Raw genomic sequence first — 15,913 nt, forward strand, 5'->3', positions numbered from 1 at the left:
AGAATTAGTTTATGTTTGTTCTTGCCTGGGAAACAAATCTGCAGGCTCCATTATTTCAGTTTGAATTAGACTTAAAGCGGGAGAGATAAAACTAAAAGTCACACACTGCATGATCCCTGTATGTATGTTTAGTGTAAACAGCGTCATAAGGAAACGGCACACGTCATCAGGTTGAGTGTAAATGAATCCTGGAGGCAGTATTGTTGACAAACAGGTTTACGTCTATTCGTCAATCTTATCACTGACTCGATCACTGCCGTTAGTGAGGAGCCTCAGGTCTCAGAAAAAGTGAGAGGTGTGGAGAGAAAGACAGATAGACCTGTAGCCATTAGACACTGACACAGACGGTGATTGTGAAATGACATCTTCTGCTGCAGACTAGAAGTACTTTTTTGTGCTTAATTTCTTCCAAGTTGAATCACTTTGTCATTACTGTGGAGTGTATGTTGTTTGCACTTAATACCATGTCATTAAGGTCTCAAACCAGTAAATCAGACAGCACGGTTGCATAGAAAGAACACTTAAAATGTGCATACAAATTCACTAAAGTGATCTTTGCAGCTTCATATACATGTTAAACCAGGAGCAGGTGTGGACAGGGGTTAAGGAGGAGGAGGATGAGGAGGAGGAAGCTTCATGGTGGCAGCCCAGAAACAGTTTTCAAACCAGACCACAGTCTGCAACTGGGCAGGATAGACATTACACCACTGAGAAAAGTACCAGCCTGCCCCTGAACGCATACCCACATGATCCTTTTAGCACTGTGTGAGACCAAAGAGGACAGAGGGACTCTCCCCGCTCGCTGCCTTCACTCAGTTTGACTTATTTACAGTCGGCTGTGGTGGTTTCTGGTAATGTTTAATGTATTTAGACTTCATTATTATTAGTATAGCTGAGCCAGAGTAGTACATGTTGTTTTTGTTAGGGACGTAAAAAGAGAAAGAGACAATTTATCTAAAAAGGAGCCCGGACAGGGACAGACGACAGCCATGTTGGATGCTTTGGGTTTAAAGGTTATACAAGCTTTAGGCTCTTTTGTTGTGGATTTGAGTTACAGAATAAGACTAAGGGGCATGTTGGTGGTTTTGTTGGGGGTCTTGTCAGAAGGTCATGTTTGGCTTCAGTTGACTATCGGGGGTAATGTGTAATGTGATGCTCTTATTAGCCGCAGGGTCATGGATTTGACTCAGCCTGATCCATTCACTCATCACACTCAGCAAAAGCCTGACTTAGCTCAACAATCACACACACACACACACACACACACACACACACACACACACACACCACACACACACCACACACACACACACACCACACACACACACACACACACACACACACACACACACACACACACACACACACACACACCACACACACACACACACACACACACACACACACACACACACACACACACACACACACACACACACACACACACACACACACACACACACACACACACACACACACACACACACACACACACACACACACACACACACACACACACACACACACACACACACACACACACACACACACACACACACACACACACACACTGCCAAGCATCAGACATAACATGTACGAACTTGATATTTTCTTGTGTTAACCATTAACCTCCTCAAGTACACACTCTTTTCCTACAAACCAAACATGTCCCTCTCTTTGCAACGCAGTAGGAAGTCATTCCTCCAGACAAAGGGGAGTGTAAACATCCAAATCTCATTACTTTCAATGTTTCTGCAAGTCAGGATTATTTCCAAATTCCTGGTTAGCTTGAAAAGGCCTGGCGAGGCGTTTCAGGTCTCGGAGCAGAAGGAGGGAGAAAGAGAGGGAGAAAGAGGGACAGAAAGATCAGAGCTTTGTCTCTCAGGTTGTTTGTGTACGACACGGATTTGCCTCATTACACACACTGATCGGACCGAGGAGGGGTGATCACGCAGAACTAACAAACACCAACAAACAATGTTCACACACAGAAGTGTACGGTGGCCAACACAAAAAGAGCTCAACACACAGCGACTCGAGGAAAGACATGCAAAAAGACAAAACAAAAGCAAATGACGAAAACATTTCACCAAAACCCACAAACCCAGCAGAGTGACAACCAAATATAGGAAAATAACCAAAATACAAAAAGGCTGCCAGTTGCACTGAACACAACAGAATAAGTTACAAAACAACACGTTTCCTGGTATTTTGAAACTAATTTCCATTGTGTTCGATGTGACTTGCAGCATTTATTTCTTTCCATGTGATATGTGTTGTGTTTTCCATATTTGCAGCACATTTCTATATTTTTGTATTGTTCATCTTGACTATTCTAAAGTATTTTTGCTGGATTTGGTGAGGCTATTTCCTTCACCTTCTTGCCTTTTGTCTATTTGCAAGTGTTGCAATATTTATAGCTTTCCGGGCCCCTGCAGAAACACATTAGTTCTTCCAGCAACCAGTAAACTGTGCATTACTTCAACATCCACAAATACAGCTCACACACAGAGTATGAGAGCCTGTGTGTTGACCATAACACCGCTGACAGATGAAACACAGGTGATCCGTGGGGAGTCTGGGTAAATATTTGCGTAAAGGCTGTCACACCCTCTTCCACTGCAGGAAGCAGCATGGGCGAAGGGATTATTGGAGCAATGGTTCAGGCTCACATATGAGGGTGATAATAATAGATGGGACGGTGCTGCCCTGTCTTTTCCTCAGTATAGTAAACTGTCATGTTAAAAGCTCTTTTCACACAGATACAATCAGTGCAATCCATCTTCTGTGCGCTCACTGGAACTGTCATTAAAGGAGTGAAGAAAGGCTAAATGCACGCGTCTCTTTCCAAAGTACTGGTGAAGAATTAGCTGTCCATGTAAGTGAGGTCTTCCAGGGCTGGGTGGTCTGCTTCTCTAATGGCAATAGCGGGTCTGCAGAGTCAAGGCAGTAGAGGGTTATTAAGTACAGCTCCTAAGCTCTGTTCAGTGTTTTTCTAACCTACTTTTGACATTCTTATCTCAGAGCTAAATCCCCCTACCTTTCTCTCTCTATCTCATTCTCTCTCCCCCACCTCAGTGCCCTGCGGAGGGGAGGAAAGGAAGATCAGGAAAGGGTGGAACATCGATCAGGGGTGACAGGCCAAAACCTCAAAATCTAAACCTCACTCCCATTACTTATCCTGTCTCTTGGGAATAGGGGTTTCCTGCACTCTTTTGACAACAACCATGGACCCTACACACACACACACACACACACACACACACACACACACACACACACACACACACACACACACACACACACACACACACACACACACACACACACACACACACACACACACACACACACACACACACACACACACACACACACACACACACACACACACACACACACACACACACACACACACACACACATCACACACACACACACACACACACACACACACACACACACACACCACACACACACACACACACACACACACACCACACACACACACACACACACACACACCACACACACACACACACACACACACACACACACACACACACACACACACACACACACACACACACACACACACACACACACACACACACACACACACACACACACACACACACACACACACACACACACACACACACACACACACACACACACACACACACACACACACACACACACACACACACAGGGTCGTGAACTCATAGCCACAAAAAAAACAATCTGAACATAAATGTTTGGTGATTTTACACCAAATCAATCAAAATTAAGCTGCAGAATGCACATGTAAAACACACATCACATGTGCGCACCACATTTGAGCAGAGAGGATTTGAATTTTCGGTTTCACATAGAAACAAAAAGAGCAGAGCACAGGAACAAAGGGGAGGGGAAGAGAAAGGAGAGCAACCTTTGATACAAACCACTACACCCAATCTTCAACAAAGCCACTAAAGCACTGGCTTCAGTCTATGTGTATCCTTGCAGTTCAAAGCCAAACTCACAAAAAGAGCGTATTTATCTGAGTGTGTGCATACAGTATTGTCTGTGTGTTTTTGAATGTGTGCCTGTGCCTGTAGCACAAAGGCAGCGGTGTCGTGTAACCCGCCCAAACCCCGCCTGCGAGCGCAGGTGACCTTATTGTATTTGGAGGTTCCCAGCAGGCAACGGGCTGTGTGTGTCACGTGTGTGAGGAAAACCACAAACACACAAAGGATGTGTGTTATCTGGTGATTTAAAGCCCCATATGGCTCCTGCGGGCCTAAACTGGGTCAGCATAGGGAATCACTTTAGATCAAAAGCAGAACTTCAAAAGTCATATGGCCCCTATATCAACGTCTGCCTCCATTTAACATATTATTATTATTGTGTTGGAGTATCCCTCACCTCTACAATGCTTCGCAGGTCCTGGACGTAGGTTTTCTCAGTGTCCAGAATTTCCTGCACCACCCGGTCCACATACGTCCTGGGTCCCTGCACCTGACCTTTCCTCTCTCCTCCATCGGGGCTCACCTCCGGCTCTGAATGTTCTGTCAGAGTCTGTCCACCGCTCTGCCCCCTCCCCGTGTCCACCCCTCCATCATTTCTGTCTTCTTCCTCCCGACATCCCAGCTGCCGGGCCGGGACCAGTTCTAACCGGATCGCCCCGGAGTCCCGGTCGGAGGTCGCCGGGTTACAGTGAGGGGCGGGGACGAGGGTGGAGCGGCTGCCCAGCGAGCAGTGACTGTCCCGGGAGGAAGCGGACGAAGAGGTGGAGCTGTAGCTGATCGGCCTCTCGGCGCTGTCCAGAGAGGAGTCCATGCTGAGGGCGGAGCAGTAGCGCAGCGAGGCGTGGCGGAAGGCCGGGTTGCTGAGGCAACGGGCCGGAATGCTCAGGGCTGAGCCGGAGTCCGGAACTTCAGGAAGAGGAGGCAGCGCATCAGGCAGGTAGTTATAATCATCTAGAGAGGAACACAAGAGAAAGGAAGGGATGCTCGTTAATCAACTTCCTTTCAAAAATGTCAATAGCCTTTGGTGTGTCTTAGATTTCAGATTTTAGTTCATGCTTGATGATAAGGGCTATTTCATATCAATGGCACACCCTAGCTTCCTCATTTAATATCACTTGTTAGGCTGGACAGGGCTCCAGCTCAGGTTGTAAATGGTTGCATACTGCAATGCAAATATCAAGGCCATTGGCCAAATCAATGGAATGTCTAGTGGTATTTACCTTGTAGCAATGGTCTAATTTACTGGTTACTTTTCAAGCATTCAGATGAAGGAGAAAAAGATTTGTTTGTTGCCTTGAGAACATTCCACAGTTGCTCAATCCAGACATAATGTTGCTTCACAATGGGTGTCTTGGTTTGTATTTCCCTTTCTGTCTGTGCTAACCTGTGGCAACACACCCACACCAATGCAGACCCTTGAGTTGTTGTGCTGTGTTGCTGTTGTTAGTCGGATTGTCCCTTACACAATGGCGCTGCCTTTCACATTTTTAAATACATGGTTGTCATATTCATCATGACGCCTGGGTATGATTACTGCAAAAAATAAGACCACGGTCTAGACAATCGCCATCTAATACATGCCAACAGAATTGCTAGTGGTTCTAAATAAATGGTTGCATACAGAAACATGTTGTTGGTCACAATGGTGTTGGACCTTTCCCATCTACCTTTGCAAGACACCGAGTTTTTGATATTTAAGCTTTAATAGCTGACGCTACTTTTTGGATTTTCCTACGTGCTATAGAGATAAATACATAAACTTGCACCATTTATGCATAGACTCAATTTGGATTAAAAGAAAAGTAAGAACAAAATTCAGACAAGCATTAGTTGCCACAAATCGAAGAAAGCAGAAGCACTGTAATTATCAAGTACATTGACGAAGACAATAATTACATATAAAGTGTAATTGCTTTAAGAATTTCAGGGAAAGTCTGAAATCTAAATTTGATTACAGTAATTATTTGACTGAATGTCATTTGATTTACTGATGCTGGTCACACGCAGAGCTGTTCAAATTCAAATTAAATTCACACATTCACATTTGACAGGCACTCACCTTGTATTTCCACAACTCACACTAAGTGTTAAAAAGACTCCCTGTCTGTAACTTCTTACAGTTACAATACTGTTTTCATATTCTCACAGTCTCTATCTGTTTAGCCTCCCAATTCCTGACATTCCGGCTGACCACAGCCTGCCTGACCACCCATCATACAACGACCACTAGCCCTCCATGATTTATCCTCAGTTCCACCCAAAAACACATTTCAAACACAAACACAACATACGCGTCTGAATAATGTATTAATGTGAGTAAATATAAATGTCTGAGAGAATTTATGCAGCAAGACAGAAAAAAGATTGAGTTTAATTATAAGATTAGGAGTGTAATCCTGAGAAGCCTCCACTCCTAGGCAATGAATGAAAGCCCTATTTCCATGGAGGAGAGACAGGTTTGTGTGTGTACAAGTACAGTGGTCCATTTTGCGTCAGGCCGGTGCCAAACTGGCTCACAACCTTGTCTCTGTGAAGAGATCCGTTAAGATACGATTACTGGCTCCCAAGACCCCACAGCTAGGCCAGCCGAAGTGGAACCACACATGCAGAGTATCAGACAGAAGCCTTCCAAGTTTCCCCTTAACTTTTTCCGAGGTCTCGCTCCACAGAAAGGCCAGCTTTGACGGGAAAAGCATGATGCAAATAAATAGAGCGGACAAGCAAGAGAAGGACGACATTAGAGGGCCTCATACCAGCTCAGTGGGCGTTTGACACTAGTCTTTATCATCAAAGCTTGATACACCGGTGACCCGGCAGCTCTGGTGTTGTGGCAACATTGAGATCCAATGCCCTATAGGACAGCGTCTCTCTCTCTCTGCCAGCAGCACCCGTTCAGCCTTAACCCGCCTCACTTCAAAGCATCGAAGATCACAGACTCGAAAACATGAAACGTGAAACTTAGAACAAGCTCAAAGAATCTCGCTCTCTCTCTCTCACCTTTCAAATAGGTACCTTCGAGGTCTTTTTGGTATGGTGACACCTCTTTTGAGAGCACTTTAGCAGAAGGCTCACTTGTTAGACTGGTCTGTGATGGAAAGATAACAGGTTTGATTCTGGCAAACATGACTGTACTGTTACCAAGTTAAGAAAATAAACCTGCTTATTCCTGTTCTGACTGGAACTTTATTTATCCAAGTTTTTGCTTTGGCTACTTCAGGAAGTACAAGCTTAAAACAAAACATCTGACACATTATGTCAATGATTGTATTGGCACATGGAGCTTTAGAGTTAGCAATTGTTTGTAGTTATGTTTCAGACTCACTGATAACTCTAAAAGGAATAGATTTGGGGGGAAATTATACTTGTTTTCTTACTTGCGAGTTTGACGAGAAGTTTGCAACCACTGTTGTGTGTGTTTAGCATAGAGCTAGCCACAGGAGGCTTAGCTTAGCATGAAGACTGGACAAGCCTATGTACAGGAAGTTAGCCTTAATGCTGGTAATATTTCCTAGGTATCCATTGAGCTGTAGAGGTTCTGGTAGTAATATTTTTAAACTTTGGTTTGGAGGAAGAGCTGTTTCTCTCTGCTTCCTGTCTCTAGGCTTAAGCTATACTTAGCATCGAGCCACTTATCTCATCACATGTGAACGGGAATATTTTCCAACATGTTGAATTATTCTTCAGAGTATAACATTCACTCCCCTTTTTAGTTTTGTATTACTCCCATACCAATTCCCGAAGAAAATACCTGGCTTTCTAGCAGCTAAACGCTACATTTCCTTCACTAGCTAGTTGCTAATACTGTCTGTTTGATGCTGGCAGGTGGCAAACACTTGGTTTATCAGAGCTTTACTGGTGAAAGCAAGGTTGATAAGAGGGTATAGGCAAACAAAAACAACTAGCGAAATAAGCAAAACAAGATCTGTTAGGCTGCAAGTTTGGTGACAATATTTTGTGGTTTATCCCTAAAACTGGTACACTTAAGTAATTTGATCCATAGCTAAACATTGATTAATGCAAATGTAATTCCAAAAAGCAAACATAGCAGGTCGCCGTAATGTCTGTTACTCTAAACTGAACCATTGCATACATGTTTTTAGCAGAAATATAAAATGTAATTCCTTGTTACATAGTTAGTAGAAGGAAACTGAAGTGTTTTTAAATCTACGTCTCAAAAGCAAGAAAAAAGGTCAGAGTCTGATGTGCTGAATCCTAGCTTTCTGTAGTTTAATTTTTATCAAACACTGTTCCAAGAAAAGCAGGGAGGAATTGGAGGGTCTAAAAACTGAAGTAATGAAACTGTACTTTCCCTAGAGAAGTTTGGAACGGATTCAACGGGCATGTGTCCATCTCAATGTGTCTGACCCACTTAACACTAAATAGAGATCAGAAATAAGGAGCAATCGACACACACTAAGCCTTGGCTTTTGGATAAGCAACACACTCCTTTCAAGTTACCGTACACAACACAAAGCACAAAGGGTTATATTATATTGCACACCATGACATTAATAGGTAACTGACCATTTGTGTTGCCCTTTGACAAATCAATAATATATCTTCCTTATCACCCTAAGCGATATATATAAATCTATACCATGTGTATGTTTCTCACCAAATGCATTAGGTTTATCACTCTGGAGATAACGCTAACTCAGCTAATAACTTAATGGTCCCCACAACAGATTGCCCACGAAATGGGCGGAAACAAGTGAGCACACTTGTAACGTGCACACACACACTTAGAAGGAAAGCAAATACAGAGGAACCGTGTTTCTGTTTGACGAGAAACCCAAACAGCACAGAGAGCGATTGCCCCATCTTGTGTTTGCCCGGCCCCTCCTTCCCACCTTCCAGCTTCATGTTTGGGCCACACCCTGGCCACACACACACACACACACACACACACACACACACACACACACACACACACACACACACACACACACACACACACACACACACACACACACACACACACACACACACACACACACACACACACACACACACACACACACACACACACACACACACACACACACACACACACACACACCACACACACACACACACACCACACACACACACACACACACACACACACACACACACACACAACACACACACACACACACACACACCCACACACACACACACACACACACACACACACACACACACACACACACACCACACACACACACACACACACACACACACACACACACACACACACACACACACACACACACACACACGAGCTTTAGCTACCTCCTGTCCAGATTGTGTTCAACCTGATCCTTGTAAATGATCTCTAATTATGCTCCTGAGCATGCAGGTTGGGACTGTTTCACTTATGTGTGTTTGTGTTTGTGTGTGTCCGTGCATGCAGGGATTACGATAGTGTGTGAGCGCTTTTTCCTGCCAGGCTAGAGAGAGTGAATCAGCGAGTGCCTCAACAACCTGGCTTCAATCTGTGGTTTTCATTTAAAATTGAAAAAAGACAAAGAGCTGGGGCGCTTTATTATTCAGCCAAAGTTTAATAAGCTGAACTTCAGGCCTGTCTGAAAGGCAAACAGCGAGGAACCAGACTGAAGACAGAACATGTACTGTACACAGAGGGTATTAAACACTGCCACATGCAGTCTTTAGGTTACAAAGAAACACAACGCTTCTTATTCATTTTAAGATCAACATGTTCCTGTTAGTGTTACTGTTTTTATGTCTGTTTCTATATAACATGAGTCTGGGGAGAAATTAGACTGCCACCTTAAATAAAATAGCTTGAATACTCAAATACTTTAACATTCAGCAGCTCATGTGGTTTTCATCAAATGTATTCTCTTTTTCTTTCCATTTCCAGAAGCATTTTTAGAGATGAGGACAACTGTGTCTAGTATAATGCAGTGATGTTGCAACAGGAAACAAAACAGATTATCGGATGCATAAGAACACAAAATAACGTAAGAGTGAAAGTGAAAAGTTGAAAGTTCTTGACCTTGAAAATATAATACATGACCAAATAATCCCACAAAAGCTCAAAGGCCTTGTAAAAGAAGTAACTACAAAAAAGTACTACATGTGGACGTTTTTAAATATCGTACCCTTCTTAACTAAGGTCGTCAATATTAAATGGAAAGGGCACTGGGACTGTTATTAAACTTTAATTTTGAGTCATTCTTACGAAGATACCAATAAATCCAACAATGAATCAATGTCTGTTGATGTTCATTGCTACACAAGCGTGTATTTGACAATGTGCTTCAACTGATAACTTGTCTTCATTGATGCAGACAGTCCTCACTACCAGTCTAGTCAGGTTTAACGACTCATGCTACACTTAACCCGACCACTTCAGTCGCACTCTTATGGTCACCTGAAGTGCCCTTTATGCTGGAGTGGTCAGCAAACAGCTGTGAGCACCCTCACCTCTTTACAGACCCTCACAAGTAGATCAAACAGCTCTGTGAATGTGGCTGGTTATGTGAACATCCCATGTGGCTGGTTAAAGCACAAACTAGTCCAAATTATGTTTTAAAGGATTTCGTCATATAGAGCTGCAAAAACATTCCTTTTGTTTATTTTTGATTGTGCGGTATCCTAAATCATTGGGTTGGACAATGTGTAAGCCAGTTTGATCATTAAAGACTATATACAATTTAAAGAAAGTCTCCCCCAGCAATAAAACACAGTCCAAGGAAAATTAAAGAGGGGTTTTGGTACTAAAAGGTTTAACTTTGGAAAATACCCACTTGGTTTGGCTAGCTTTTCAAGCATACATTAGATTTGGCTGAACCTTGGAAGGCATTTTTGCACCGAGTGAGGACTGAGTCGTGCAAGGAAAGAATAGTTCAGGGTCCGTTTGGAGAGGAGGAGTGATTATATTGACCACTGAAGGGGCAGATACGCTTTAGATTAGGCAACGCAGACCACATCGACCACGGACTTGCATGCAGTTCTTCATTCCCTATCGTGGTTGTCTGCCTTTGGGTGTCGGCATGCACAGTCCTTGACACTGTTGACATTGAGAAAATCTAAAGATCCGGAGAGTCCAAAAGGAGGAAGCCGTCATTTAAGCTCTATTAACCCTTCCAATGTTATATAACTATATTGGTGCATGAGAATGAATGCCACTAGAGCTTTCGTCTTCATACCTTCTGCACAATCCACAAATGGCCACCACAATACCTAAAATCTAATAATTTTTTGCACTAATTATATTCACTGTATTTATGGTGTGTGCAGCCAGAAAGAGAGAGTAGGTGCATTTAGAGAATTAGAGATATGAACATCATCATTTACAACTTGACTGTCATGAGGAGAGCAGGACAAACGTCGATGTCAGTCAGCTTAAGACCGTCCCCTTTCTCACACATGCACTTCTTCTCATAAATTACAGTAAAATTGCGACTTGATTTCAATTGTATTCCTACCTTCCTGACATTCCTTCGTTTTCTTTTCCTATTATACATTCAAACTGAGAATATGTTCTGACAGGACATTGACTAACACCAAGTTTGTCTGTCATACGAGCTCCACAGGACATTCCTATGGGCTCAGACCATGCCTCTCCAAGCATATACTTTACTATGTAAAAATACACATTGACCAGCAGCCTGTGTGTATATGGCTGTAGACCACCAGCGCTCATTTTTGCATTTGGAGCATAACATGTTTATAGAACTCCCTTTTCACACTCAAATTACTGAGTGTCATTTGAAGGCACAATCAAAGAAGATAACATGAAGGGCGTTGTGTCTCATTACCTTTAGATTACTGGGAAAGCTTAACCTTTAAACTGCCTCAATTGTAAACTGAATGCATGATTTTTTAAATCTCAATTCAGGAAGCACGCAGGAAAGCCAACTCGTGACTTTTTCCGGATATTCAAATTGTGATTCAAGCAAATGTGAAACATGAAAGAGAAAAAATAGATGTTGTCTCTTGAAGTACAATGATAGACATTTTTGCATGTAGGTACATTGTGGTATATGCTCTGTGACAAATGCGTACTCCCAAAAGTACAATACACAGTACACAGCAGCTCTCACGAGGGCACTAAGACCTTAAATACAACATCCACAGGTACCCAGTTCGATTCATTTAGAAATGAACGGTTTAGTTAAATAACTAAAGCATTTGTCCCATAAAGGAGTCAGTAACTAGGCAGGACTTGACCGTACAGCTCATGGATCCTTTAATCGACCTTGTTTATCTTTGTGTGTTCTTGTTTATGTTGCGACAGGCCTTCCAGATGGCAAGAGAGTTCAATGTCAAGCAGCTTACAGTCCTAAAATTTGACTAAATATTATTTTATGCAAGTACAAGTTGGAAGTTGCCCAGTTGTTTTTGTCTTCACTTTGGAAACCTTTTGATAACACTTAAAGCTGCACATTTAACTTAAGGGGGAAACATAATGGAAAGAGGAAATGTGAGAGAGTGAGAAATGAGGAGGAGAGGAACTCCGAGGAATGAAAGTAGGATGAATAGATGAGAAGAAAGGCCGGAGGTCAAACACCACCCACCCTTTTTTCTCTTTTCCATTTCCCACTCAATCCATCTCATTTTGAATTCTGTCTTTTGTAGTACTTTAACCCTTAACAGTTTTCTCTATCTCAAACCCATTTATGTATTTCTCGCATCTTTAAAACCATCAAATGCAAGAGAGTTTGAATTCCCTGCGGGCTCATCGGAGACACAGCAGCACAAAGAAGCACCTTACTTTGTGTTTAGTTATGGCCTCATATCTTCTGTCAGGTCCACTTAAAAGTCAGTGTCCGTTTCTGATAGAGACGCAGGCCTGATCTCAACTGACGCTAAGGACCTTAAAGTGTCACTCAGGATTTCACACCACAGCCGAACGACTGCAGAGGGGCCGAGAGCCGGAGCAGAGAGAGGGCAGAGGTGGGAGAGACGGAGAGAGAGGCGAAAGATGGGATTGGAGACGGGAGGCGTTTTCCACTGAGCAACTTATCACTGGAATAACAAAGAGCAGCTCTGGCGTGGACAGATATTATATTGCAGATGTCTCGGACGAGAGCGAAAAACGAAGAGAACATTCCTTCTTCACTGTGTTGGCGCAGAACAAGCTCCCACCATCTCAACGCAGAATTTCAAACATCTCGACGCACGTCATGACTGGTAAAGACAGGAGTTTAAACTTGAGGTGTGACTTAATAGACTCCTGTGGCTTTCATTGCCTCACAAAACACAGTTAAAGCAAACACACACACAGCTGGGAGGCTAATTAGTAACAAATGGCTTTTTTCTCATGATAAAGTAAACAATTAAACAACCGCCAAGCACGGCTTCATAAACCCAACCCTTATCTTCAGGTTGGGTTTATGAGAGGCTGGTTGAGTTTCTCTGTTTGTCATTGACACTGCAGACATCAGCGAGGAATGTGCAGCACAGTTTCATCTGACAGCGCCGGTGTTTAGCCTCTGTGGGAAAAAATGTCCACCTGCAAACTTACAGCCCCTATTTTCAGACCCTCACACCAAACCCTTGGGACACCACTGCGGATCTGGCTGCACTGCGCACACACCCTTGCCCTCCCTCGGAGTCTGACACACTAGCCTCATTCTCTGACCCCTTTGGATCGCAGCCCAGAGAAATCTGCATCCACTTCAGTCACTTTCTGTGAAGTCCTGCAACTACACATACTTTTGTTGACACTAAAGCACCAGATTGGAAAACTATTGATTGCTTTTCCATATTAGACTACTCCAAAAAGGGACCCGACCCCCCACTCTGCACCCTACAGCTCGTTGCACGGGGGGCAGATGTCCTCTCGGAGGACTGGGCTACCAGGGTGGGAGGAGGACGGAGGGGTCTATTGTCTCTGGCACCTCTAAACCAAAGAGTTTGCTCTAAGCAGTAATTATTCCCCCCTCCTCTTCACTCTTCTACTCTCCGCTATCCCCATTTGCTGCTACCCCCCCCCAACTGCTGCCCTCAAGGCTCTAATTTGGGTCACAGGCTTTAGAATGGCATCTCAACACTCAGTCAAACCTACACCAGCAAGGGGCAACTGACACATGCACTAACAGAGAAATTAGTCTCTGAAAGGCTATTTTATTGTTTATTTGTCAACGTGCCACACACATTAGATGCTTTTTGTCACATTTAACTAGATTCCTGAAATGCATGCATTTAAATGACATCTGCAAGTACCAACTAAGTGCTTTTTAAACCACCAGGATTGTGAAAGAACAGCAGAAATCAGTGTGCCCTTTCCTCTCGGCATCATTAAGAATCTACCCCGCGAGAAAGCAAACATGCTTCATTCAACACAAGGGGTGAGAAAACCACCAGAAGACGCTGTTCATACAACTGTACTGCCGAGGGACGGACGCTGCAAAGACACTTCACACAGCGCTGTCAGATGAGGGAAGAAATATCACACACAACGCACAAAAGAGCCACTAAGGCAAACAGCCAAACCATCAATGGCCAGTAACCGGACCTTGTGTTTATAAGTTACTGTCTGTAGTTTGACCAGATGTCACTTGAAAGATCCACTTTCTTATGCCAATGCCACATATGATGTCTTATTTTGATCATCATTAGCTGCTTCCTTATTAGACCAAAGATAAAAGTGAAAGAATATGTCATTCTACATTAATTGTATTCGGTTTATAGACATGCAAAACCTTGGACTGCAAAATCTCGTCGCACCACATCAAAGAATCTCTCCACCTCCGGAGAAAAATCATGCTGGGAAACATCTTTGAGCATATCTGGAGAGAAGGAAAACTGCTTACCGGTAGGCATTGTTGATTGGTCCCAATTCAACAGTGTGAATTACTTTTTAAACTGAGGTGAAGGTTTAAGGAAAAAAAGGTTTCCCAAGCAGGTCACATATCCAGAGTATTCCAAACAGTATTCCCAACAAAAGTTTGAAAAAAGTTCCCTTAGATTTCCAAAGTCAATTTGAATCCTTCTTTCCTTGGAGCAAACGTGCAGTCTGCTCCTCAAAAGTATACACAGGAGCATACACTCACTTTTTGTGCTGGACACACACACTCCAACACACTCCTCTGGCTGATGGCTATTCTTTCTCTCACTTTAGTTTGCTAAGGATCTCCTCTGTCTGAACGCCTCTCTCCCTCCCTCTCTCCTGTGGCAACACATCCACCGCCTGCATTTGTGCGTCTAAAAGTGTTCATGTGTGTGTTTGCAAGGGAGTGTGTGTGTGTGTGTTTCAGAGTGAATGGCCTCTGCTCTCTGCTGCTCCCTCCCTGCTGGGTATTCCCCTCCCCTTGACTCCTCCTCCCTCTCTCCCACAGCAAATTACAAGGATTTGGGACTTCTTCCTCTACTTTTTTCCTATCTTTCCTTCCCTTCTTTTATCTTTTCCTCCTCTTCCTCTCTCTTTCCAAATTAAAACTTTTTTACACCTTTTGTGTGTGTGCATCTGCTGCACGCTCAGCAGGCAGCTGAACTGCTGCTGTTATCGCACGGCTCCAGAGATCACACACGTACACACACTTTACAAGGAGGAGAGGGGGGGGGGGGGGGGGGGCTACGGCTGATCAATAGGGCTGGGAGCCAGCTCAAACAAAAGCTCCTCGTCCGCTGCGAGACACTGCACCGCTCATTGTGTCCCAGATCAGAGAATGGCTGGTCCGAAAGAGTGCACACAATGTCAGAAGTGGGATTCAAGATGTACCATCGGTGGAAATGGAAACAGATAAACTAACATCGTGGTTCCTTTTCAGCTTGTAAACCCTTCAACTATTATTTTATTATTTTTCAATTCATTCAGCTTTGTTGTCTCTCACTAATTTGGACAGTGAAGCCGATAGTGATCCTTCTCTTAGGACCTTTCAGATTCATGTTGGGACCCCCTATGGGTGTTGTGATCCCCATGTTAGGAACCTCTGCTCTGAAGGTGT

General features: G+C 43.6%; 1 protein-coding gene across 2 annotated transcripts in view; it reads right to left on the reverse strand.

The window, feature by feature from the left end:
* The window catches only part of LOC117556020 (pleckstrin homology domain-containing family G member 1), a 56,409-nt gene that overhangs the window by 17,398 nt on the left and 23,098 nt on the right, over nucleotides 1-15,913 (reverse strand). Inside the window, exons 1-2 of one of the 2 annotated variants that reach the window (XM_034231167.1) lie at nucleotides 14,780-15,219; nucleotides 4,408-4,961 (exon numbers count right to left, since the gene is read on the reverse strand). In XM_034231167.1, coding sequence (XP_034087058.1) covers nucleotides 4,408-4,961; nucleotides 14,780-14,789 — 564 coding nt within the window. In that variant the 5' untranslated portion in view covers nucleotides 14,790-15,219. Of the gene's footprint in view, nucleotides 1-4,407; nucleotides 4,962-14,779; nucleotides 15,220-15,913 lie in introns of those variants that run through there. The other variant, XM_034231158.1, reaches the window with a different exon arrangement.

The sequence above is a fragment of the Gymnodraco acuticeps genome, unplaced genomic scaffold (assembly GCF_902827175.1).
Source record: "Gymnodraco acuticeps unplaced genomic scaffold, fGymAcu1.1, whole genome shotgun sequence".
In the NCBI taxonomy this organism is placed as follows: domain Eukaryota; kingdom Metazoa; phylum Chordata; class Actinopteri; order Perciformes; family Bathydraconidae; genus Gymnodraco; species Gymnodraco acuticeps.